This window comes from Mastigoproctus giganteus, chromosome 10 (assembly GCF_048544385.1).
Source record: "Mastigoproctus giganteus isolate SK-2022 chromosome 10, ASM4854438v1, whole genome shotgun sequence".
Taxonomy (NCBI): Eukaryota; Metazoa; Arthropoda; class Arachnida; order Uropygi; family Thelyphonidae; genus Mastigoproctus; species Mastigoproctus giganteus.
In genome coordinates, this window is record NC_143584.1 from 131,582,203 (window position 1) to 131,607,071 (window position 24,869).

The 24,869-nt window shown below is 36.6% G+C and overlaps 2 protein-coding genes across 6 annotated transcripts in view; one reads left to right on the forward strand and one right to left on the reverse strand.

Annotated features, from left to right (window-relative positions):
* Positions 1 to 22,119, forward strand: part of Sas10 (UTP3 small subunit processome component Sas10) — a 234,556-nt gene extending 212,437 nt beyond the window's left edge. The window contains exons 14-16 of the mRNA XM_090383933.1: positions 755 to 842; positions 13,198 to 13,305; positions 22,008 to 22,119. Coding sequence (XP_090240059.1) covers positions 755 to 842; positions 13,198 to 13,305; positions 22,008 to 22,097 — 286 coding nt within the window. The 3' untranslated portion in view covers positions 22,098 to 22,119. The remainder of the gene's footprint in view (positions 1 to 754; positions 843 to 13,197; positions 13,306 to 22,007) is intronic.
* Positions 22,120 to 22,134: 15 nt separating this feature from the next.
* The window catches only part of LOC150079291 (intermembrane lipid transfer protein VPS13D-like), a 1,618,665-nt gene continuing 1,615,930 nt past the window's right edge, over positions 22,135 to 24,869 (reverse strand). For all 5 annotated transcript variants that reach the window (XM_090383928.1, XM_090383929.1, XM_090383926.1 and 2 more), the window contains one exon: positions 22,135 to 22,269. In XM_090383928.1, the coding sequence (XP_090240054.1) occupies positions 22,186 to 22,269 (84 nt within the window). In that variant the 3' untranslated portion in view covers positions 22,135 to 22,185. The remainder of the gene's footprint in view (positions 22,270 to 24,869) is intronic.

The window sequence follows — 24,869 nt, forward strand, 5'->3', positions numbered from 1 at the left end:
GACAGATGGAATGAAAATGAGATTATACTCAGCGCTTTGGAGAATATAGAGAACTGAGAATGCAGTTATATTATAATCCCAGTTTTTATATGGGTGATGTGAAAATTCTCAAACCTTACCAAAGTCCATTGTTTTGGGGAATCCTTTATATTGATGGAGTCATATATTCCTATTAGGAGAATGTGTAGGAATTTAATAAAATCTGTAGGGCCTTAAGTGTGGCATGGCTTTAGTGTGAGCTTTCACATAATAGTTAATTTTTTTACTTCTGTTCTTATTATTAATTACTGAAGAAAATGAAGCTTAGAAGAAGAGCTTTGAAATGCATGGTTAGAGTTTAATCTCTGAATACAGTTTCTGGTTGTTTATTATAAAAATATGTCAATGTTAGGTTAAAATGCCTTGCTTCACTTGTGGAGCAAGTGGTATTACCTCATTGCAGTTGTGAGAGTCAGTGTTATGCTTTTCATTAGCTTTCTAAATAGTATCTATTTGCAACATCACAAACCTCCAAAATGTGGGGATGTACATATTTTAAAATGTCACGAAGTTCAGCAGTGATTCTTTCGATAAATATATGTATTCTTAAATTAATAGTATTTCACAATATTAATTGTGAAATATCAAGGATACTCAAGGTATCCTTGAGTATCCTTATTGTAAACCATAAAATACTGGAAATATGATTTCATTCTGTAAGCAGTATATTGTATTATAATTTGTCAGAAAAGTAAATACACTTTCTTATTTGCAGTGAAATGGATACAAAAGAAGATAAAATTAACCATAGCATGGATGGTAGTACAGATGATATATTAGTTAAACGAGGAATTACTTATGAGGTGAATCTTAAATTTTATTTCTAATTGTTATTATATTCATTAGTTTTAATAGATAGGGATGTGCACATGCAGCCCTAATCAGAAATAGTCATAACCAGTTTGTCTAAACTCTTGAAATATGTTGTCGCAAAGTAACCATTAGTAGTACACCAGCCAATCTCTTGCTTCTTCAAACACCGAAGAAGCAAGACCTCTGATTGTGTTTTTTAGTTCTAATGTCTCTTGCAGCTCACCTTAGATTTCTTTCTTTTCAGTGGATGCTTTAGTTTACCTAAAGAGCTAAATTGGATGAATATGAGAGACGATCAAGAACTTTTACATTGTATTTGCCAAAAAGGCTTGCACAAAGACTGTACAATGGGAAAATGCATGTTGTAGTGCTGCTTCCTTGCAAGAACCCAGATAAATACAGGGTGTCCGTAAATGATGTTTCAGATTTTGATATTTTTTTATTCAGAATTACTTCAAGCTACACTCATGAAACACATGCCAGCTGAAAGATCAATTCAATAAGTTTTGTGAAGGTATGTAAAGTCATTGGTAAAGTTCAATGTGGGCACCATGAGTAACTCGAGTGATATCATAGCGATATTCAATCTCCTGCTGCGTGGTGTGCTTCGTTTCACAATCAATTTTACCAAAGGCCTCTGTGATCCGTGCCTGTAGTGGAGGGATGTACACATTATCCTTCACATAACCCCACAAAAAGAAATCCATTGGTGTCAGATAAGGCAACCTCGGAGGCCATTCCATATGGCCTCCGAGGTTACTTGATCCACACTCAGTGTTTGCAACATCTGTAATCAACATAGGCGCAGTTGAAATTTCCGACGAACTTGCCAGACAGTTGTTTTTGCTATGTTAAGTTCTTTACTGGCACACTACACAGATTTTCGCCTACTGAGAGCAGACATCTGTTGAATCGCTTCAACACTCACTGATGGTCTGCCATCTTTTGTGTTTACACACACAGCCCTTGGTAACAAAATGCTCATACCAAGCACAAATTGATTGTTTACTCGGAGGAGTCTTCCCCTACTTTCATCGAAACTTTTGCTACACTGTAACAACAGATTTTGTTTCGTGAAATGCTAACACACACAATGCTTTCTCTGGCCCAGTAGCCATTCCGGCGATTGTAGCATGTAGAATGTAAAACCGGCAGTAGAGTTCAAATTTTAATAAAACTTATTGAATTGATCTTTCAGTTTGTATGTGTAGCATGAAGTAATTCTGATTTAAAAAAATATCAAAATCGGAAACATCATTTATGGACACCCTGTATGTTTGTTTGTTATTTGGTTTTTAGGAGCATTAGCAACTACGGCCATATTGCTCCGGAGATATGCAGTGGTCATTCCCTGACCTTTCCGTGTCCTCCGTATTTGGTGGTCACGGGCTCGAACCCCGGTCTAATCAAGAAGCGTGTGCTACGCACGGCTTCTCCTGGCTACGGAGGCGCCTACCCTGTATGTGATTACTGCTCAGCTAATGTGCTGTGCACAGACCATTGATGATCATCAAATGCTATCATGATATAAAAAACTTAAGTCATTGCTACTTATGTATTCATGTTTTATCACCATTATGTTTACTTATATCATCATTTCATTTAGATTAGATAAAGTACATATTATATGTGAAATACTTAATAAAGATTCAGGGCAAAAGTCTCAGACTGTGAGAAAATTTAGACACATAAGTTAGTGCAAATGCATCATGTCTATATGCAGTTATGGTTCATTTACAGCATCTGGACAATGATGCCTTAGTACTAATTATATATGAAAATAAAAACAAGATTTAAATCATCTAAATTTAAGGAATTCTAATGGCTCTACACAATAGGATATTTTAGTTGTCTTGTATATCAGGGAGTGATGGATGTGTCTGAGGTAATGTAATTCAGTGTTTTTCAATTCATTGTAGCAGTGTGCCTCTCTGGCAAAAATTCAGTCAAGTGTGGGAAGAGTGTACATTGCAGCCTGCAATGTACACTCTTGTGTGGCATAATGTGGCTAGAGCTAGATATCATTCATGGTCCACCTACACCATCATCCATGATGATTGTAGGTCTGTGCAAAGTGGGCTCTTTGGTATCTTAATGATGAACAGAAACATTTGCAATTAGAATTGTCTAATCTAATGTGATATGAAGAGGAAGGAAATGGCTTCATCGATCACATAGTACATGCATGTAATGGAAACACATCTGTCATCATCATGACTGAAGAAATTCAGGACTTTTGGAAGCACTGGGAATGTTTTGTGTATACTGTTTATTTGATTTATAAGGATTGCTGCTAGTCGTTTTGTGTATACAGGTGAAATAGTCAACTTGCAAAATTATGAATGTATCCTCATAGTATATCTGTAGTGTACCATCAAACACTCAGTGGTTTGACTTATGGTGTCATTTTATTATACAACAGTGCATGACCATGTACACAGTTAAACATCTATGGAAACCATAGATCCAGGAACTGACTATCCTCTGTACAACTTTTGCCTCGTGATTTCATCTATATTTGGACAATATATATGGGATAAATAAGAAAACTGTAGTGATTTTTTGAAGAAAAAAAAAAACGAAATATCAGCTTTATAAGTAAAAAAGAAAAAAAAAAAAAAACTTTTCATTTGAGTCACCCTCACAGCATGTGTTAACTAGTTTAATCAGTTGATGTTTTCTTTAAACTGTGAAGTTCTGTAGAGCAGGAAATTAATACTGGTTGAGTAACCTAGACATAGGTGGGTTGACCATAGGTAACTATTTTTTTATACATTAATTATAAATTCTGTATTTTATACTTTTATCTGTTTTTTTAAAGTTATTGCGATAATATATAAAAGAGATATTGAGAGAAGGATACAAATAGCAAAATTCTATGCAAAAAATCAACATTATATAGCAAGGATGAGTGACGGCAGGATTACTCATCTACCCTCAAGATTCACAATTGTAAATGAAGCTAATGCTAATAATCTATGGAGTCATTACAAGATCTCCACAAAAGTTTATTTGGTCACTGTTCAGTGAAATTAAGATATTATTAGCAGTAGTAATGCTGACAAATGATGCAAGGAAACAAATACAACATTAGCCAAATAAAAAAAAAAAAGAAAAAAGAACCACCACCCACTTCATCTGTCCATCCCATCTTACTATATATATAATTTTTCCTTAAACTTGTTCAAACTACCCAGCAGCCATCCTTTTTTTTTTTCTTGTGTGCAAGGGGAAAAGTAAGAGTTAGAATACTATCATCATTAAGTTTACTCAATCAGATCTCCTCACAAGTGCCTAGTTTGAAATGCTTCAGTTTGCAGAACCAGTCTTCTGTGGTAAGAGTATCCTTTTGTATTCAGCACTAGTTTGGTTGTTCTAAGAGATCCACATCTTTCTCAAGATGCTGCATAATCATTGCCTTGTATAATAACCTCTTTATCTGGAATCTTAGAGAACTTCATGTTGCACTGTACAATTTTCCCCTAGGTCTCTTTCATTCTTCACTACCTGATTGGTATGTTATTCTGGGATTACTGCCCCCTCTGTGGTCTGACACTCAACCATTCCTTTATCCATAGCAGTAACTTACTGCAATTTGTACAGCAGTCTTTTGTGAGGAACAGTGTTTAAAACTTTACTGAACTCTAACTGTATTATGTGAAAATTATTATTTGCATCCATTTCCTTTGTCATAGAGTAGCTAATTGAATTCCATTCCTATTAAGATGATTCTGCAGTACTTCTCTAACCAATGACTCCACTATTTTCCTGGAGCAAAAGTCAATCTTGCAGGTCTATAATTGAGCACATTACCCTTTGATCCCCCTCCATTTGCAATTAGTGAGACACTAGGGTTTTGTTTACCTCTTTTGCTTCCTTTTTTATTATATAAGTGGATAGATCCTATTAGCTGTAGTTGCCTTATTTACTTTTATATAGCAATCCACCTTCTCAGTTAAAACAAAATCATTTGGCTCCCTGTTAAAGATTGGTGTATTTCTGGTCTTCCCATTTGTTGAATGTAGATGCAAAATAAAATATTTAGTTTGTTAGCAATTTGTCTCTACCGCTAGTCTCATCAGTTCATCTGATGTCCATATAAACCTAGAACTCCTCCTATTTAGCATTTATAGCTGGTAACTTCATCAGTTGGTTTCCACTGAAAGGAATTTATAAACTGGCTGAGACCACTACAGTCACCTTTAGAAAAGCAAAATTCCTTCCCTATAACCTTGACAGTAGTTATACTTAAATGTATATCCCATGTCAATATATTATGATTACTGTCACCTAGTAATTCCAGCAGGATTTGGCGTACTGTGTTGTGACACATTACTCTCGCCACTAACATTCCAATTACCAGCAAGTTGCGCACACAGTTGCCCTTCTGTTGCCACATACCATCCGGGAGAGCCTTTGCTCATCTTGAGCATTGATAGCCGTGGTCGTCGAACACCTCACCGGCAGTTCGTGGGTTCCTCCTTGGGCCACTTTTGGTAGGTACTAACCACGGCTGACCATGAGCACCCTATCAGCTGTGCCGTTTTGGATATGCTCTGACCCAGTCGTCTGGCCTTTCCCATCTGAAGAACACTGATTAACGGAGCTCAGTATCAGGTGTTTTTTATACCGTGTCCTCACCTGCAATTACTTTGATTTGCATAACGACTCGCTGGTCATAATGTTTTGGCTCATCGGTGAATGTTGCATGCATTGGTTTGCACTTTTATGAACTTGAAAATGGAAGTGACTGATTGATAGTTTCATGTTTATAGTTTTTATTTCTTAAAAATAAGTATTAAAAACAAAACATTTTAAATTAAAGATTTTCCTTAAAAATAAGTAATTATTTTAATTTATTAGGAAAAAAGTTTTTATCCTGATATTTCCTATAATATATTCCTAATAATTCCTGATATATTTAAAGCAGAATTTTCAGAAAACAAAATCTTTTTTGATAAACACAAAATAAATTGGTGGACTTGTCATCACGCCTATCATGTCATGTTGTCTATCATGCACTTGGGATGCCACCATTGCTGGGTTAAAGTGAACAAAATAGAATATGAATACAAAAGTGAATGAATTTTCCCCTAGTAGATTTGCCCGATTTCTTGGAACAAATTCTAGGTCTTTTGGTCTCAAATGAACATTTGGTTGGTTTTTGTTTATTATTATGCTGACTCTCTGCTTTACTGACTGAACAAAAGTTTTCTGGGGGAAAAAAGTGTTAGAGTACCAGAAATGATCCTTAGGAAGATCATGTTTTGTATTCTCGTTCATCTTGCATCCTAATTTTTGAAGTTTATTCAGCATACTTGAGTGAAACTTTTGCAGTTGGCATCTCTTTCATTCCTTAAGAAGTTATGAACAATATTTTTGACGTTACTGGCATTATTTGGAAAAAACTGTTACGTTACCTAGAAATCATTATATAAAATCATCACGAAACCTGATTCGCATGTGTTGTACTTGACGTTAAAAATGTCTTTTCTTGGTCGCGTGCAGTGATGCAACAAGTACAGTGACACGCTGCGTATACTGTTATATCAGCATAATGATTAATACGCGAGTAACTGTGCCAAAATCTACAGCCCAGTGTTCGAAGGAATATCGTGAAAGAAAGAAAAGGAAATTGGACAGAAATGTGAATCCAGATGAAATTCAACAAGAGTGTTTTGTTATGCCTGGAACTTCTCAAACTGCACCGGAAGAAAAGGAAATTAGAAATTCAAACTATTCTGAATCATAATGAAATTCAGCCACAGAGTCTACTATGCCTGATACTTATCCGGAATCTAAAACTCCAGCAGAACGAACGAAGGAACATCGTGCGCGAAAAAAAGCAAAATTAGAAATTGCCAAATTAGAGATTCCTCATTACATCCCTATAGTGTCTAAATGAGCTGACAGTGAGTTTGAAAAACTAGTGTACAAAACCCATTTGGATTTAGTTGTAATATTTGTGATCGTTTATGATTTCAGTTAGATTTGAAACCATTTCCAACAACTTCGTGTGAATTACTTCAAAATGAATTTCCTTTACAAGAATTTAGATGTGTAATACATGTCATACTTCATTAAAAAGGGACGGATACCAACCAACTATGGCCACGTCAAATGGATTTATATATCGAACATATCCTACTGATTTGCCTCCACTGGATGTTGTAACTGAGCATTTGATATCATCACAATTACCCTTTATGCAAATTCGTCGTTTACATTATGAACAGGGACAAGTAATAAATGTATCAGTTAACGTAAATACGATGATTCATCAATTACCTAGAGAATTAGATGACGTTTATGCCATTAATGTACATATAAAATGAAAACTCATACATAAATCATCATATCTACAAGGATGTGTGCAGAAGAAAATAGTGAAAATATAGTTAGGGTATTTGATAAATTCTCCTTTGTGCATTTATCACGGAATAAAAGTGAATGATGGTAGTGAACAGGAATATTCAGATGAAATTGTGGAACCTGTCAACAATGATGATGAACTATTGTTAATTCACAACAAACATTATTATGGTCTGAAGATAAATGTTTATGTATAGCATAGGGTCAGAAATCATCTCCAACAAGTTTCATAGGTGCCTCTGTGGGCAGGAGCAGCACTACGTAGCACATGCTTCTTGATTAGACCGGGGTTCGAGCTCGTGACCACCAAATACGGAGGATGCAGAAAGGTCAGAGAATGACCACCGCATATCCCCGGAGCAATATGGCCTTAGTTGCTAATGCTCCTTAAAAAAAAAAAAAAAACAAATAACACAACCAAACAAGTTTCATATTTGATATACATGCAGAAGAACTTTCTTATCCAGCTTTTCCATCTTGCTACCTCTACTCTGCCAGATAGTGACTGGAGGGAGTCCGAGTAGTGTGTATGCGGGGAGCATTGTCGAGGCCACGTTATGTCAAGGATCTGGGTATATTCTTACCACGTGTACGCCATATCCAAAAATTTCATTACTTTATACAGCATGTCCCACCCACTTTTTCTTACCATTGAATACACCATGAATTGTCAAACTAAAAGAGCAAGCTTATCTGCGAAAAGATCTAAACCTCCCAAGCACTTCCTAATTCATTTCACAAATATATGTGGTCTCAATTCTAATCTCAGTGATGTCCATTTCCACTCGCAGTCTGCCATACCCCATGTACTTTTTCTGACAGAATCTCAGTTACCGGTTGATTCAACTACTGCTCATCTCAGATGCCCAAATTATTCGCTGTATGATTCGTTTCACCTCAAAGGTGGTACTTGTGCATATGTCCGTTCTGATATTCCCTGTCAGAGACTTGGCAATTTGGAATCTCCTCTCTTTGATCTTCTCTGGCTTAAAATCTCTCTACCTCATTGTGTCAAATTCATCTGTTGTCTCTACCGTTCTCCCAACTCCACTAATCACTTGGAGCTCTTTGACTTCCTCTCTTTGCTACTTGACTTTCTCCAGTCCAACTTTCCTAACAGTGAGGTAATTTTCCTTGGTGATTTTAATGTTCACAACTCCAGCTGGCTTACGTTTTCTAGTCACACTGACCCAGCAGGTCGAGATGCTGAGGCTTTTGCAATTACTAATGACCTAGCACAGATAGTTCATTTACCTACAAGAATACCGGACAATCCTAATCATACAGCCAATACGCATGATCTTTTTCTCACAAACAACCCTTTTAAGTACACGGTCGAAGTGAGAGGTCCTTTAGGCACTTCAGATCACAACTTGGTGATTGTTTCTACTCCAATGGAACCTTTATCTCATGGCTATTCCCAACCTCGTGTTGTTTGGCGTTACAAGAATGCAAAATGGGATGACCTGCGAGACTTCTTTTCCTTGGTCGGATTACTGTTTCAAAACTTCTAATGTCAACGTTTGCTCAGAACGTGTCAGTGAAATTATTCTTGCAAGAATGGAATCCTTTATCCCACACTCCACTTTAAAATCTCGTCCTTTATCTAAGGCTGTTCAAGAGAAGAATGTTGCATATCGTAATTGGCTTGTTTCTAATTCTTCAGTTTCATTTTCTGCCTACACCAAAGCTCACAACAATTGTAAAGCAGTTATTAATCAGTCCAAACTAGAGTTTGAACAGGGTAAGAGTAGAAAACTTGCTTCTTGCACTAATGATAGCCGAGCATTCTGGTTTCTTGCCAAAGCTATTGGCCGCAACTTTTGCCCATCTCTGCTCCCACCTCTGTCCAAACCAGATAGTTCTCTTGTCACTTCAGCCAAGGATAAAGTTGACCTGCTAGCATCCCATTTTTCTTCCAGCTCATGTATTAATGACCTTGGTAAAACACCTCCCACCATTCCCAACACGCTCTATTCAATGCCTCCTGTGGTCTTCCGTCAAAAGGATATCAGAAGGATTTTGATGAATCTTGATGCTAAGAAAGCTCCAGGTCCTGATGGTATTTCTCCACTTGTTCTCAAAATCTGTGCTCTTGAACTTACTCCTATTCTTTCCTGCCTTTTATTTCACTTTCTTATTCCAAAGGTGTTTTTCCTTCTGCTTGGAAATTTGCTCATATCCGCCAATTCCTAAAAAAGGGTTACAAATCCCTCCCATCTAATTATCGTCCCATTGCAATTACTTCTACTATTTCTAAAGTAATGGAGAAATCAATTAACCACCAACTCTTAAACTACCTAGAAGCCTTCTGTCTGATCAACGATTGCCAGTATGGATTCCGTCAGTGTCGATCCACTGGTGATATTCTGGCTTATGTTACCCATTTATGGACTAATTCAATGGAAAGGTTCGGTGAAACACAAGTAGTTGCTCTTGACATCTCAAAGGCTTTTGATCGTGTTTGGCATAAAGGTCTTCTAAACAAGCTTCCATCTTATGGTTTGCCAACTGTTTTTAGTAATTGGTTATCCAGTTTTCTCTCTGATTGCTCACTGAGGGTGATGGTAGATGGCTCTCTGTCTTCTAACTTCTCCACTAATGCAGGTGTCCCCCAAGGTTTAGTTCTTTCCCCACTCTTTTCCTCTTGTATATTAATGACCTTCTTCCATTGACTGGAAATCCTATCCATACTTTTGCCGATGATAGCACATTGCATTCCACTTTCCATTTTGAGAAACCTTGCCTTGCCCTGTTCAATCAGCTTCAAATTCTGGAAAATCTGCTACCAATTCCTTAAATGCCAATCTTCAGGTAATTCTCCAGTGGGGCAAAGACAATTTAGTTGATTTCAACCCTTCTAAAACTCAGTCTTGCCTTATATCTCGCAAAAAGGATTCTTCTGCTCCTATGCTTATCTTTAGTGACACTCCGATTTCTTGGCAAAATGATATATCTCTTTTGGGGATTACCCTTACTTCTAATCTCTCTTGGCACAAGCACATTACAAATATTGCTTCCTCTGCATGTAAAAAACTTGGTTTCCTCTTTCGCTCTCGGCATTACTTTTCTTCGAAACAGCTGCTCACTCTGTATAAATTGCAAATCCGCCCTACCATGGAATATTGTTTCCACATCTGGGGTGGTGCCTCCAAAACCTCTCTCAGGCTTCTTAATTCCATTCAGAAGAGGGCAGTTAGGTTAATTAATGATTCATCTCTAACAGAGTCTCTCCACTCGCTTTCTCATAGGCGTACTGTTTCTGCTGCATGCCTCTTCTACAGATATTTCCATGGGCACTGTTCTTCTGTATTGGCTTCTATAATTCCCGCTCTCTCTTTCAAAACAGTCCGAACATGTGCCGCCACCAGCCAACATCCATTTACTGTCCAACTTCAAACTCTTAGAACCAACTTTTCATCTTCCTCATTTATTCATTCAACTGCCATTTTCTGGAACAACCTTCCTTCATACGTATTTCCTGAAAATTACAATCTACAGAAGTTCAAGTCCAATGTCAACAAATATCTTCTTTCATCTTCTCAACCTCCAACCCAAGCACAGTACTAAGTACTATAGGTTCTAATACCTCTCGTGTTTGGGGTTCACATAAAAAAAAAAATATATATATATATATATATTTGGGACATGCGCAAAAATTTAAAAATGGATTGAAAATTACTCCCTTTATGATGGCATCGAGTGAAATTCGTTGATCTGATCTTCGTGGAGTAACTCTCAAACATATATTTTTGCTATATGTGGCAATGAAAATTATGTGAATGCATACCGCAGAAAATTCGTAAATTGCAATTAAATCAGTAGGAATAACAGCTAACATTACTCATTCTATATTGGAATCGAAAGAATTTATAAACAAGTCATTAGAGTAACCTTGGTATTTCTAAAATAAATTCCCAATTCAACATGTTAATGGAGTCAACGTAAGCGAGATGCGTTTGCCATGATTCGTCAATTAGGAAAACCGACATAGAACATCGTAGGTTTTCCTAATTGCCATGATTCGTCAATTAGGAAAACCTACAATGTTCTATGTTGAGTGTGGGCCATGTTCTACCAACATGGCCCATATTACTATGTATGTTATACAAATTCAGATATAAACGAGAAATTACAACTAACAAAGTTATGGATCTACCTTACATAACGTGTGCCAAATACTTTAATAAAATTGTTGAGAGTATACTCAAAATCGTAAACCTATAGTCCTTTTGGGAAATATTATGTTGTGGATTTCTTTAAATGCATTGAATTTCAACATCGGGGAAGTCCACATGCACATATTATTATGGATTAACAATGCACCCTTCTGCACCATTAGAAGAAAAAGAAGGTGGGATGGAAGATGCATTATGTTCTATAGAGAAAACTTCAGATTATTCAAATTTACAGCAACATAAACATACTTTTACCTGTTATAAAAATAATAATGCAAACTGACACTAATGTCGATTTGAAGCACTTTTTGGCCAATGTCACAAACTTGTATATTCATAATGATGGCCAGCTTATCGCAAAAAATATCGTAAAATGCACAACTCATTAGAATTGGATAATCGTGTTAATTTCGGAGAATTCCTTAAATCAATGCCAATCAGAAGAATATTGAAATATTTTGAGAGCTGGTATCAAACAACCACATGTATTTCTTAAATGCAAGACAGAAGAGAAATTTATGAATAATTACATTCCTTAGCTTTTAGGAGTGCTCAAGTCTAATTCAGATTTACAATTTATCATAGAAGAATATTCGTTTGTAGTTGAATATGTGAATAAAACTAATGAGGAATAAGCAACCTGCAATGGAAAATTATAGAGCTACAAGAAGAATATCCTGATATGGAAATAACTGATCTAACATGAGCATTAAATGTAGATGTATTGAATTCTGTGGAGAGTTCACCAGCGGCAGCTTGGTATTTATTACGATACCCAATGTCCATGTCTTCAAGAGCGATTAAATATGTGCCAACGTAATTTCTGACACTCAGGCCATACAGCCCGAGTGTCAGAAATTATGTAAATCAACAGCTGAATTGGATAAACAAGTTGATAGTGTGTCTTTGTATATTTTTTCAATAAAAATAATGCAGCAATACTTTATTTTACTGTGCCAGTTGCATAATGAGTTCCTGCAGTAAAGACGTTTTTAACAGCTGCTGCTGTGCCATCAGTGCCACTATTAGTCTCAGAGTAGAGCGGCAGCATCGTATTATGTACCTTGTACATAATAAATTGCTGGTACATAATTTTATTACAGATACTTAAAACACACTTGACAAAATCCCTTATAAATTGCATTATTAAATTATGGGAGCTGGTTGGTCACCAGCTCCCATAATTTAATAACTCATTAGAATTGGATAATGAAAGCAGTATTGTTAAGAAAGCCCAGTGGTCTTGGTGGAGACATTTCTGGTACCTGACTTGTTGAAGTCGTCGGTGGCAATTTGTGCCACTGTCGCCTTTTGGTTGGCTGAAACAATGCAAGACAGGCATCAATGGCCATGTTGATCCACCACCTTTCACCGTCCACAATGAGATGTTATTCTAGAAATGCCATATTCCCGATACACTCTTGATACTGTCAAATGGGGATAGTGCCATTTCTGTACCACCTCCATGATAGAGTGATCCATATGTCGGACACCCACTATCATCCCTCTTTTAACGTCTGTTAACTCACGACATTTATTACTGACATCGAATTACCATCTATGTGAATGCAATGATACAGTGTCCTTATATACTTGCCAAGCAGTGGGTTCATCTACTAGCGAGAGGGATGACAGCATTGCTACTCGGGAACCACGTAACCCATGAATTCTGTCCTTTCAGTGTACATTTCATGGCTATTTTTTCATGAAGGCACTGCACTGCAAGCTTACTGAGATTATATTTTTCCTAATTGCACTGTGTTATTAGTAAACATTAATGTTTTTTTAATTGTAGATTGCCAAGAACAAAGGATTAATTCCTCATCGCAAGAAGGAATATAGGAATCCACGTGTAAAACATCGAATGAAGTATCGTAAAGCAAAAATTAGGAGAAAGGGTCAGGTAATGCAATATTAGATTAAGATAACTCTCTGAAGAAAAATTTTGATCAGAAATTTATGTTAAAGAATTCCATTTATTCTGTATATTTTGAATTTCTTTTCTAGATTTAGGACACATAATGCAGTATTGTTAAGAAACTTTTGAAATAATTACATATACCCACCTCGCTATGGCTGGAGGATATTCGGGATTCTTTATGAAGGCAAATGGGCCTGAGGTACTGGATTCCATGATTAAAGAGTAACAATACAGTGTATCCAGTGACAAACTTTTTAATAATTAAGTACGGAGCTTTCAGGGTAAATGAACCCCTTCTTCAGTAAAAGACATATACTAGAAATAGAATGAAAATAAATACCAAGTGATTTGCACATGAACATTATTCATTAAATTGGTGTTCATTGTTGGTGCACAGATGAGTGTGGGTTTTCTGCCAGTGCTTGTCGAGTTTCAAGACTGCTGATTCCAAGAGAGGGTGTACCCTTGCAGCGATTCAAGGCTTTTGGACAGCATATGTTCAACAATTCGCGATTGTGAAGTGATCGACCAATCCTGACACTTCCATCACTGCCTTTGGCTAGAATCCTTCCTAAAATGTGGCCTAACCATTGCCTTATATAATGGTAATATCATTGATGAAACTCCATGAGCTGTCCTGGCAGCTTCTGCACTCTCAGAGAACTTTGTCTGACTACACAATTGCCCCCAAGTCTTTTTTGTTCTCCACAGTGTTGAATATGGTTTCACATGGTTGGTATGTGCTGGAATTACTGATACCCAATTGTATCATGCAATTGTCAATGTTAAATTTCAATTGCCATATCTCAGCCCATCTACTTAATTTTTCTAGATCTTGTTCAAATAGCATACCCTGATTGCTGTCATTAACTACTCTATCAACCTTTGTATTATCTACAGGCTCAGACTTTTATGATTTTATCACTAACATTAATTAGTGACTTGCCACTAATGCCATACTGCTCTAATTTGTATATCAGTCCTTCATGTGAAACTGCATCAAAAGCTTTTCTGAAATCTAAATATAAAAAAATATATCAATTTTTTGCATCCAGTTCCTTTGTTACTGCTTCATGGTATCCAATCAAATTAGTTAGAGAATATTGCCCCCTTAACAAATCCATGTGATGGCTGCAGTATAACTGCATTTCTTTCCAAATGATTGTGCATTACTTCTTTAACCAGTGACTCCATAATTTTCCCCTGGAACAGAACTGAAGCTGTCATATCACCCCTTGATCCTCCCTCTGTGAATTGGGGAGACATTTCCAGTCCACAGGAATTTAATTTTCCTCTCAGTTATTACAACATCATTTAACTCTTGTTAGAATTTGATATACTTATAGCATCCCTAAATGTAGATGCAAAATACCTATTTAATTTGTGAACAGGATCCTCAACAGTTATACCGTTCATATCTATTGGACCAATGTAATTCACTCCTTTCCTTCTAGTGTTAACATAAGTAAAAGAAGTCTTTGCTAGAGACTTCTCATAATCTGCCTTAAGTTGCCTCACCTCCTTTATGACTTTATTGCAGGCTAGTTTATATCTACTGTAGGCTTCTAAAACATATAAACTTCTATAGTTTATATGCATCCCATGTATTTTTTACTCAGCCACAAGTTTCATCAGTTCATCTGACCCCCATCTAGGTGTAAGCCTTGAACAATATCTCTTAGTCAATATAAAAACACTATTAGCCTTCTACAATTTTTTCTCTGAATGCTTTCCATTAAGAATTTGCTGTTAGATCACCAGTTGGTCCCACTGCATAGAATTTAAAAATTGTCTGATACCAACTGTAGTTACCTTTACAAAAGCAAAACCCTTGATGGTAGTTACATCTTAAAATAAATTCCACATTATAGACTGTGATCTCTGCCACCTAGTGGTTCCTTTATCTGGCGATTCCTAATGCACAAAGCGTCACTGCTGATAATCACATCAAATGGATTGCTTTCTCTCAGAAAACAGTCATCCAATAAATCCAGAAAAATTTGCTACTCTGAGAATGGCTACTCTCTAAGTTTCAGTCAGTCAATATCTAGAAAATTAATATTCTCTGTTATAAGATATTCTGATTTACTGGTCCATATATAGGTTTTGTGGTGCTCATCACAGTCCTTTGGCCTATAACACACTTTTCATTTTTGTTTTCCTAGTATTTGTCACATCAAGCTAAATCAAAATTGCACTGGCCACCTATTTTAATATGTTGTGCTGCCTTAGTGTCCATGTGCTTCTTAACCAGGAGCATAATTATTCCTCCCCACCCTGCTATCCTTTCTGTATGCGTTGTACTCACGACATGAAAATTCTGCAATCTTGTGTCTGAGTGGCACCATGCCTCTGATATTCTTACAATGTCCATTTTTGGTAAGTTAATCAAATTTGTTTATTGTACCCCTGCTATTGCTGTTGGTAACCCTAACACAGTTCATGTCCCAATAGAAACAGGCAGAAGTGAAGTCACTTTCATCTCTGCCTACAGTTTCTGTAGGCAGAGATGAAAGTGTATCCTTTCAAGCTAGCAGTTTTCCAACCACCTAATGCTATTTTGATAGCAATAGCCAATAATCTTGCATCACTTTATTAAGTACCCTGGATAGGATTATGGGCAGATGGCTTATGCCCCCTGCCCATCCAAGCTGGCACAGTGTGGGATAGAGCACTAACACAGGTACTCATACATAGGGATTCTTTCCCTATGTTCTTTCATTCCTGCCACCTATCATATCCTACCCCAGAGTAGGATGGGCATCCTGGCCTGGGGGTTTCCTTCTGTCCCCCTTTAACTCAGGTGGGCAGATTCACTACTGCCCCCTCTATCCTTCTACTGCTTTCCCCCTCCCACTTCCTATCTCCCCACTATCCCCTTGTTATTTTTTTAACTGGGCTCTCCGTCTTGGCTGCCAAGGGTTTGCCCCACCAGTGCTTTACACTCCCTGCTGCCCAGGCCACCTCCTCGTGGCGCTGGACGGTAAACTAGAGGTTTTTGTGTGAAAACATGGACCTTTAGGCTAAGAGGCCAGATGAACACCACAACCACACATTAATACTACACGAACATTCACTAACCTACAGATTTATGGTAGAATCCTTCCTTATATGCAAATATAAGGCAATGGTTAGGCCATAATGGCTATCTAATCTGGCGTTTACAGAGTTTTGTATTCATCACTGCCTGAGGCGGAGTTGGGGGAAACCCACGGAGCCGCATTACAACTAACACTATACCCATTAAGTGCATCCCATAAGCACAGACTACACTGAAAAAATTCTGCCCTGTGGGCTTTGCACACTTTCTCAATGGCTGAACTGATAAGGCTCTTATCATATACTCCTTCCTGTGGTCTGGGCATGGTGAGAGCTTTGTTTGATTTTGTCTTTATACACTTTTCCACTCACATACATGTTTTGTAGCTTTCAATAAAGTTCCCTTAAATTTTGTCTTTTTAAGGATCTAATGGAAAGCAAAGGGAAGAGTTTTTTGTGTTACCACCATTATATCTCTTATTTTAGGCACCAATTATTTTTAATTTGTTCAGTACAGGATATGGTCACTTTAATCCAAAATTCTCTATTATATCCTTGTGTTGTCATCAACTAGTTGTTTAATTATATGGTGTAATGACTACACGATTTCTTATTATGCTCTTTCCATGTAAACGTGTGTCTACCTTATGCTGAGATACTCTAATTATGAGTGGATGGTAATTATCATTACTATATTAATAGTTTACAGTTTGTGAGAATTTTTAAAAATTTAAAGACATTCATAGTAAAAGTTTCAGATTTGTATGTAGCTATGAGATCGATGTATTGTGTAGCAAGTTACAAAGAGTTACCTTGATTCATTACTTACACTTCAAAAAAATAAATAAAGTAATGGAGAAGCAAGTCATTATCAGCTGAGTTTTGGTGATTATTGGCACCTCACCTGCCAGAAACCTTTTCTCTGAACTTAATGAGTTTTAAATTGTTGTTACCATTTAGTTTCTCATTTTTCTAATTTCCCACTGATGAAGCTAATAAACACCATAAAGCCATCTGGGTAATGGAACATACATTTGAGTTCAATTGTGATAACTCTTAGTCACATTTCATAGCTCTTGCTCTGAACTTATTTAATTAAAAATTTCTGTAGCTTAGATAAGGTGTCGTCATTTTTTAAAAAAACTTCTAAAGCCCTATGATGCATTGAATCAAACGATTCATTTGTAGTCCTCCCTTCCAGTATACAAAGTTTCTGAAAAAGAAATTTGAATGAATAAATTAAATGGCGCTTTACACCATTTAACTGAAGTGTGATCTAAATTCATCTTTTTCATTACAGTATTTTTTTTCCATTCAAACCAAATGTAGCGTAATAAAATGCTTTAAAATTTTTTTTTAAAAATAATGTCAGAATGGCACATTAAACAGGTTATCCTCATTAAAGTACTTCACCTCTGTGAAGTTTAGAATCTATTATGTATTAGCATTGGCATATGATGCAAGAAAGCAAGCTTATATAGCATCAGCCAAAAAAAAAAAAAAAAAACTTTCCATTAACTCCAAATGTTTGTCTTTCTGCCTTGAATTTATTTAAGCTGTCAACTTCTACAACTACAGATGGAAGTTTGTTCCAGCAGTCAACCACCCGCTGGCTAAAGGCAAATTTCTGCACATCTATTCTACAACTGTCTCCCCAGGTTCTTAATCTGAGCAAGTGGAAGAATCCCATCAGCATTGAACCTGCTCAAACCATTCAAGGCCTTAATACACCTCAATCAGATCACCTCGCAGATGCCTAGTCTCCAAATGCTGCAATTTGCAGCATTTGGAGACAGCATTGAACTTAATTAAGCCTTTCTTCGTAAGAGCACCCCTTTGTTTCTCTTACCAATCTCATTGCCCTTATCTGTACTCATTCGAGCAGCTCTGCCTCCTGACGTATACAGTACTCAAGGTGAGGTTTGACCAAGTAATCACCTCCTTATTCTTGTATATCATTCCGCACATCATGCAGACTGACTGCACATTTAACCCAGGTCTTTTTTATGCAGTACTTTACATTTGTCAATGTTAAACTTCAGTTGCAACCTATCAGCCCATTTGCTTAATTCTTCTAGATCCTGTTGCAGTAGCATAGTGTCATTAACAACAACCCTGCCAACCTTCGTGTCATCTGCAAACTTTGACATTAAGCCTAATATACGTTCATCAATATCATTGATGAAAATAACAATAATGGGCCCCTGTAGGATACCACTAATAACATTAGTCCACGAAGAGTCCATTGATTACCACTCTGTCTTCTATCACTCAACCATCCCTTTATCCATAGCAGCAACTTGCACAGTAGTTTTCCATGTGAAACAGTATCAAAGCTTTCCTGAAATTCAAGTGTATGATATAAAAATTATTTTTTGCATCCAGTTCCTTTGTGACCTCATTATTGTAGTATCCAATCGATTTTGGTCAGACAAGACTTGTTGTTTGTTGTGTCTGGCCGCTTGGCTAGCCAGAAGCATCAATCACCTGGAGAGATGATTCTGGGTATTGTCCACACCACGGGAAGGTGGGCCAGGATCTTGTGGGGGCCTATTCCAGAGGGACAGACAAAATAGAGAAAAAAAAAATAACCTGAGGGAGCATAGGTATATTGGCATAGGTACACTAGAGAGAGAGAAAAACGGAAAAAAAAAAAAACCTAGTCCACTTCAGGCCCAATGCCAGGGGTGTTGACCACTCTATGATCTCCTCCTTCAAGCAAAGACTTCTGTAGCAAAATTGTGAAGAGCAGATAAACATTCAGGGGTAAGGAGTAACTGGTCTAATGATTTTCAGATATTGGGATGGTGTTCACTAAACCTTGGCTCAAATCTTCATACAGAATACAGTCAAAAAGGAGGTGCCTCCAGTTTTCCTTGGCTGCTCAGTAGCACAGGTTGGCCTAGTTGGTGCAGTTTTTCATTAAGAGAACCATGTCCTGTAACCAGGAAGGAAGTTTCCATTGTGAGGGAACGCTAGGATGTAAAGGTGACATCAGGAAAATCTTCTAGTTTGGATACATCCCAATGGGTCTGCCAGATGTTCACTAACTCGTTGTTGCATCTGGCTTTCTCAGCTTTTGGGTCGGTGTCAAGCAACTTAGTGAGGATGTTGTTTTTAATTCTAAATACTAATCCTCTGTAGGCGGCATACAGATCCAGAGGAAGAGTTCCAGCTATGACCTGGATGGCTACTGTAGATACTGTTCTGCAAACTCTAAGGGCAGCCAGTAGCATTGTACGTTGAATGGAACTCAATGTCTCTCATCTTGACCAAGCCAACTTGGTGAAACCAGGCACTGGCTGCATACGTGACGATTGGCAGGAAGACTGCTTTATAGTGGAGACGAAGCGTCCTCTTGGAAAGGCCCCAGTCATTCCTGGAGATACGAATAATGGAGCCAGAGAGCTCAGTTTGTGGTCAATTACCACTCTGAGAATGGTAGCTTTAGTAATTATGGGTAGCTGTATTCCAGAGATTTTAACCTGTGGTGGATGCCTGAGGTCTAGCTTGTGCTTAAAGAGCATCATTTTGGTTTTACTTGGGTTAATGCGGAGTTTGTTCAATGCTACCCATGAGGAGAGATCAGACAGGACCACACTGGCGTTATGTTCAATGGCACTCCAAGATTTTCCAGACAACGATCGTGAGGTCATGTAAAATGCTGTGGGCAGACCCATAACTAATTCCCACTGCATTTGCGATGAAACAAATAGTCAAACTTCTGGCAATCATCACCAGCTGCTCAACCTTTGCAACTGTCTCGCTGTCTGTGAATGTTGATCAATGCACTGAAACTCCCATGTCCACTTTTTTACCGTGTTGTAGGATGGACAATTCTGCCCATACCATCTTTCATTTCTTTGTCAACCACAGTTTCCAGGCTCCACCTATGGGAATTAAATTTCACACGTTAGTTATTGAATATGTAGACAACTTATATTAGAAACGTCATCTTCCTACTGATGTTTTATCTAGGTCAGGATACGAACTTATTGATACCCCCTCATGTATAAAAAAAAATATGGATTTGATAGTATATAACAGAGCTTCCACGATTAATTCCTTGAATGCTTCCCACTTAGAATTTGCTTTTGGTAACATCATCAATTGATCCCAGTTGTACTCACCTTTACGGAAGCAAAAACCCTTTCCTTTATCTGCAAATTCTTAATACGCAAATGATTACTGCTGATAACCAGATCAAGAGTATTACTCTCTCTGGTTGCTGCAGAAAACAATCATCCAATAAATCCACAAAAGTCTTACTAGTGTGCGAGTGAACAACCCACAAGTTCCAGTCAATATCTGGGAAGTTAAAATCTCCCATTATAAAACACTCTGATTTACTAGCCCACTCTATTTCTCTGTACAATTGTTCATTGTACTCATTAGGCCTATAACACACTCCTACTCTTATTTTTGCTTTCGCAGTGCTTACGTCACACCAAACTGACTCAACAGTGCACTGTTCATCTATATCAACTGGTTGCACTTCTTTTATGTTTTTCTTAATTAACAGCATAACACCTCCTCCCTTTTTGTACACATTGTACTCCCCAAATTCCAATTCTGCATTCCTGTTATCTGTGTGACACCACGTCTCTGATATCCCAACAATATCCACCTTTGATGTCTTGACCAACACTTAAAATTCATAACACCTCCTCCCTTTCTGTACACATTCCAATTCTGCATTCCTATTATCTGTGTGACACCACGTCTCTGATATCCCAACAATATCCACCTATTCCCACCTGTTTCACGATGACTGTCATCAGTCCCTGAAACCTCCAGCACCCCTTGCTCAAAGCAGCTGCTTATTCTAATAGAAGTAGTGTAAGAATCACCTCTGCCTGCAGCTATTTTTAACCTTCTAGTCTGTGAATCCCCTCAAGCTAGCAGTTTTCTGACCCACCTAACACTGCCTCTATAGCATCACCAGTTAACCTATTCCCTGTAGGAATAGGTTAACTGGTGATGTCACCTTTCTTTCTTACAGTACTTTGATATCTTGAACATTGTGGATAGGATACAACCAAGAAACTAGCAGGGGTTTTGAAATGTGTTGTTGTATTAATCAATAAATAACCTAAAAAGTAAATGATTATTAAAGAAATAATGAATTTTATTTGAACCCAGTCAACATACAGTATATTTCAGCAAACTTTTATTGCTTTGAAAAATTGTGTTATTCTATATTTTGCATCTTACTCAGTTATTTCTGTTTTTTACTTTTAGTAAGTTTAATTGTGACATTTTATTACTCTGCTATAACTGAACTATTCCTTGGACTTTTTCACCACTGTACTAAAATTTTGGTTTCTTTGTAAAGTGTATGGAAACATTTTTGAAATAATAAATTTTCAATTTCAAAAACATTACTTCCCCTGAATTGCATGAGTTTGAAAAGTTGTGCAACTATCTATATTTGCATAAAAATATGTTATATAATGATTTCAAGGTTAGGAATTTACTTCCAGCATATAAGTCAGCTTCAAAGGTTGACATTTAATGTGAAGTTATTTTAATCTGACTAATTTTACATTTAGTAAAAAGAATTATTATTGATAATATACGAAAAATAGTCATAAACCTATATTAATTTCTATTATTTCCCCCCCCCCTCCCTTTCCTATATGAAGGTCAGAGAACCAAGAAAAGAAATGCAGCGGTATGGAGGAGAAATTTCGGGTATTCGTATTGGAGTAAAGAAGAGTATCAAAATCAAATAAATTTATCAAAACTTATTTTTTTTTTTTATTTACATATTCTTGAAATTTACACATACACAACCGGTGCTGGATTATTTCTACACCTTCACTAGCTGTTATCTTCACTTCTGAGAGCTACAGTATAATTTCTTTCTTCATATAAACATTTGGCATAATTGATTTCTTGGGCAACCTGAAAGATTTTAAATAAAAAAAAAATTAGTTTATCACTTTCATTGCAGAGTTTTTTGTAACATGAACAAAAATAAAATTTCTGGTTGGACTTGTGATTAATGTTCAGAGACTGAAGTCATTTCTAGAACTTCACCACAGTGGCTTCTTGATCAGTAAGCAGAGAAATTACTGATGTAAAGAGCAATTTTCTTTTTCTACATCAAATTATAATAGTTTTCTCAAACATTAGATTTTTATCCAGTGTTATGTGTCAACTTCACATTTCATGTTTAAAAGACTCGTGTGATTGGTATCAAAAATACTTGGAAGACATGCCACCATGTACACATAGCTGCTAACTTTTGATTTTCAATAAGCTGGAGAATAGAAGATTTTTCAGAAAAAGCAGGCAGTTTTCTTTAAAGTTCATTGTCAAATTAAACATTTTGTATACAGTGTGTTTAACAATAACAATATGCTTACTTAACATTTCCCTCTCTTTAGATATTCTGTTGTTTCAAAAAAGATACTGTTGCAGACTTTGCCCTCTTCAGAAATGTTGAATCAAACTTTTCTTTATAAAAATGGCCCTGCTGTTCAGACTTGGCTAGCAAGAGCTTTATCAGAAAGATTTAAGACGGTTTCATAGTCCCGGTCCTATAGAAAATGCGATTCATATACTGGTGAACTGGACGATGAAGAACTGCACATGAAAGCATTGAATCAATTTGAGAAATGTTTGAAGAGGGCTGTCGAAGACTGAACATACCCAAGACAACAGTTCACAGAATTTTGCATTCGACACTGATGAAAAAGCCCTACCGCATCCAACTATGGCATGGCCTGCACAAAGAAGATTTTTCACTTTGAGCAGCAGTGTGTGCTGACCTAACTTGTCGATCAAATCCAAAATAACATCTTAATGAACGATACTATGAAATTTCCTTGAGAATCTTTCCCTAATTTCACAGAACTTCATTCCTTTTATGTAGGATGTTACAACAAAAATTCGCTCTTGAACATTGAACACTCATAATGAATTATGGGTCTGAAAAGAAAATATTATAAAGAATTAATAAAAATTATACTAACATCTCTAACATATTACAAATATTTGTTTTACGTAAAAAAGAATAAATATACTTGTCATAATGAAAATTGCACTGTTTCACTAAAATACGCAGTGATTTTTGTGGCACCCTGTATAAGGAATATTGGAATAATAGCAATCAGTGATTGCTAATATTCAGTTACTTTGGAGAACTGATGTAATGGGATGATATGTTGAGAATTTGCTGAAAGTGAGCAAATTTCCAAAAGGAAACACTAGTGCAGTGGTTCCCAAACTACTGAGATCTAACACCTTCAAAAATCAACAAAAGTTTGCAGACCCCCTATATGTATGAATACTGGGTTCTTTGAAAAGAAGATTCAAAGTTTTATGGTTAAAACAATTCACCTTTATTCTTATTTTTACATGAATAGATAATAATAACTTTATTTATTATAAATTTGCTATACATAGAATGAATAATTTTACCAGTTCCAGACGATCGGTTTCTCGGACCCCAGTTTGGGAAACACTGCACTAGTGCAATAAAGGAATATAAAAAGGTGTACAACTGGAGAAATACCATCAAGATGCTTCAGGGCTCTCCTAATGTCTTCCTGCTGGAAGACCATGCGAGACATTGAATGGAATGTGTTTGGTAAGGTAAGGAAATGATAAACCAAGTTCATCAATGCAAATGGTTGAGGTAAAGTAAAATGTTAAGAAGTCAGCTTTATCTTTATCTAAGGCTGGAAGTATGGAGAGACAGAAGGCTCAACTACATTTGGAGAAGACACAAGTTCCAACTCTGCCTATTCAAAATGAATTTTGGATTGATTAATAACTTGTTTACAACTAAACAGAAAATGAAGTGGAAGATCTGAATACTAGCCGGATATGATGTGTTGTATTCCTATCTTGAACAGCTTTACATATTTATTAGAAAAACAAGGTGAAGATGAAGGAATAATTTCATTAATGCAATATGCATTACCAAAATTCCAACTTCAGAAAACAGGAATAAAAATCTTGCAGATCATCCCATTTCATAAGCTTGTAATACCAAATGACACAGGGTTAAAAAAAATCCCTTTATACTGCAAAAAAATTAAAACCTGTTTGCTAATTCTAATAAAAATATTACAAGTGCATTATTATTTGATCCCAAGGTCTGGGGAGCCTTGGGATTGAAAGGTTCAAAAACTGGTCTCAGGAATCTAAAGAACTACTAAGATCAGTGTTAACTTTGAAGGGTTATTGGTAAGCATAATTTCAACCATCTCTGTCTGTGCAAATAGAAAGAAATAGTAGAAAGTTGAGACCAGCTAGTCATGCACATTAAAACTACTGCACTGTTCAGAAAGTTAAGTTCTGAGACAAAATCAAATTTCAAAGAAAGGAAGTGAAAGCTCTGCTTTGTTGAGTTGGGATAATAAAAGATTTTAAAACAGACAAAATCAACAAGAGATTTCAGATTAGGTAGCTTCTGACAAGGAAGATTGGACTAGGCAGTTTGTAAGTGAAAATAGATATCAGTGAGACCACATATTTGCAAAATGATTGAAAAA